The following is a 761-nucleotide window of genomic DNA, read 5'->3' as shown; positions in this document are numbered from 1 at the left end:
CCACTTCAAAGTTCATTCACAAAACTCTCAGACTTTCTCAGCCCCAAGGGGGTGAGAGTCGGGGAGGGGAGGCGAGAGGCTCTCCTGCCCCCTCCGCCCCCCGCGCCCCAGGGGTGGAGGGCCTGGTGCCCGCCCTGCATCTGCGACGGCATCGATCTCTCCCTGCACCCGACTGGTGTGCGGAGAGGGGCCGGTCGGGGGAGGCGGGCGGCGCGGCGCGAGGTGGAGGGGGGCGCGGGGCAGAGGAAGAGCGAGGTTTCAACTCAGGGGCTCGCTCTTTCGAACCGGCACCTAAGAAAGGAGGGGGGAAACTTTTCCAGCACCTCGCTCCGACGCCGCTCCGGGCTCCCTCCGCCCCCCGCGGTCGTGACCGTCTTCGCCCCCTCCTCCCCAAACCTGACAACCCTGACAGATTAACAGGTAGCGGCGACGGCGGCTTTTTCCCAGAGAAAAGTTGACGTTAACCCTTGGGCTCCGGCCCCCCTCACCCACCGTGCAAACCGGCCCCTCGCGCCCCGTGTAAGAAGCTCCACGCCCCCCCCCACCGCCGCCGCCGCCGCCACGCGCGCCCCGAGCCCGCTGCCGGCGCGCACTCACCATGATCAGCGTGTGGTTCCGCTGCTCCGCCGAGGCAGCCTCCGCATCTTGCTGGGGTTTGCTCGCGTGCTGCTGCTTGCCGGCGCCGGCGCCCGATTTCTTGGCCCTCTGCTCCAGGGTCCGCTGGTAGAGGCTCACGGTGTCCCGGCGCTCCAGCTCCAGCT

At 69.3% G+C, this 761-nt stretch overlaps 1 protein-coding gene across 1 annotated transcript in view; it reads right to left on the bottom strand.

The window, feature by feature from the left end:
• The window catches only part of MAML3 (mastermind like transcriptional coactivator 3), a 486970-nt gene that overhangs the window by 485793 nt on the left and 416 nt on the right, over window positions 1–761 (bottom strand). Inside the window, exon 1 of the mRNA XM_021712078.1 lies at window positions 598–761. This exon is cut by the window's right edge and continues 416 nt beyond it. Coding sequence (XP_021567753.1) covers window positions 598–761 — 164 coding nt within the window. The remainder of the gene's footprint in view (window positions 1–597) is intronic.

Source organism: Carlito syrichta, unplaced genomic scaffold, assembly GCF_000164805.1.
Source record: "Carlito syrichta isolate Samal-C Ts95f unplaced genomic scaffold, Tarsius_syrichta-2.0.1 Scaffold303049, whole genome shotgun sequence".
Lineage (NCBI taxonomy): Eukaryota > Metazoa > Chordata > Mammalia > Primates > Tarsiidae > Carlito > Carlito syrichta.
This window is presented reverse-complemented; position numbering and strand designations above follow the sequence as displayed.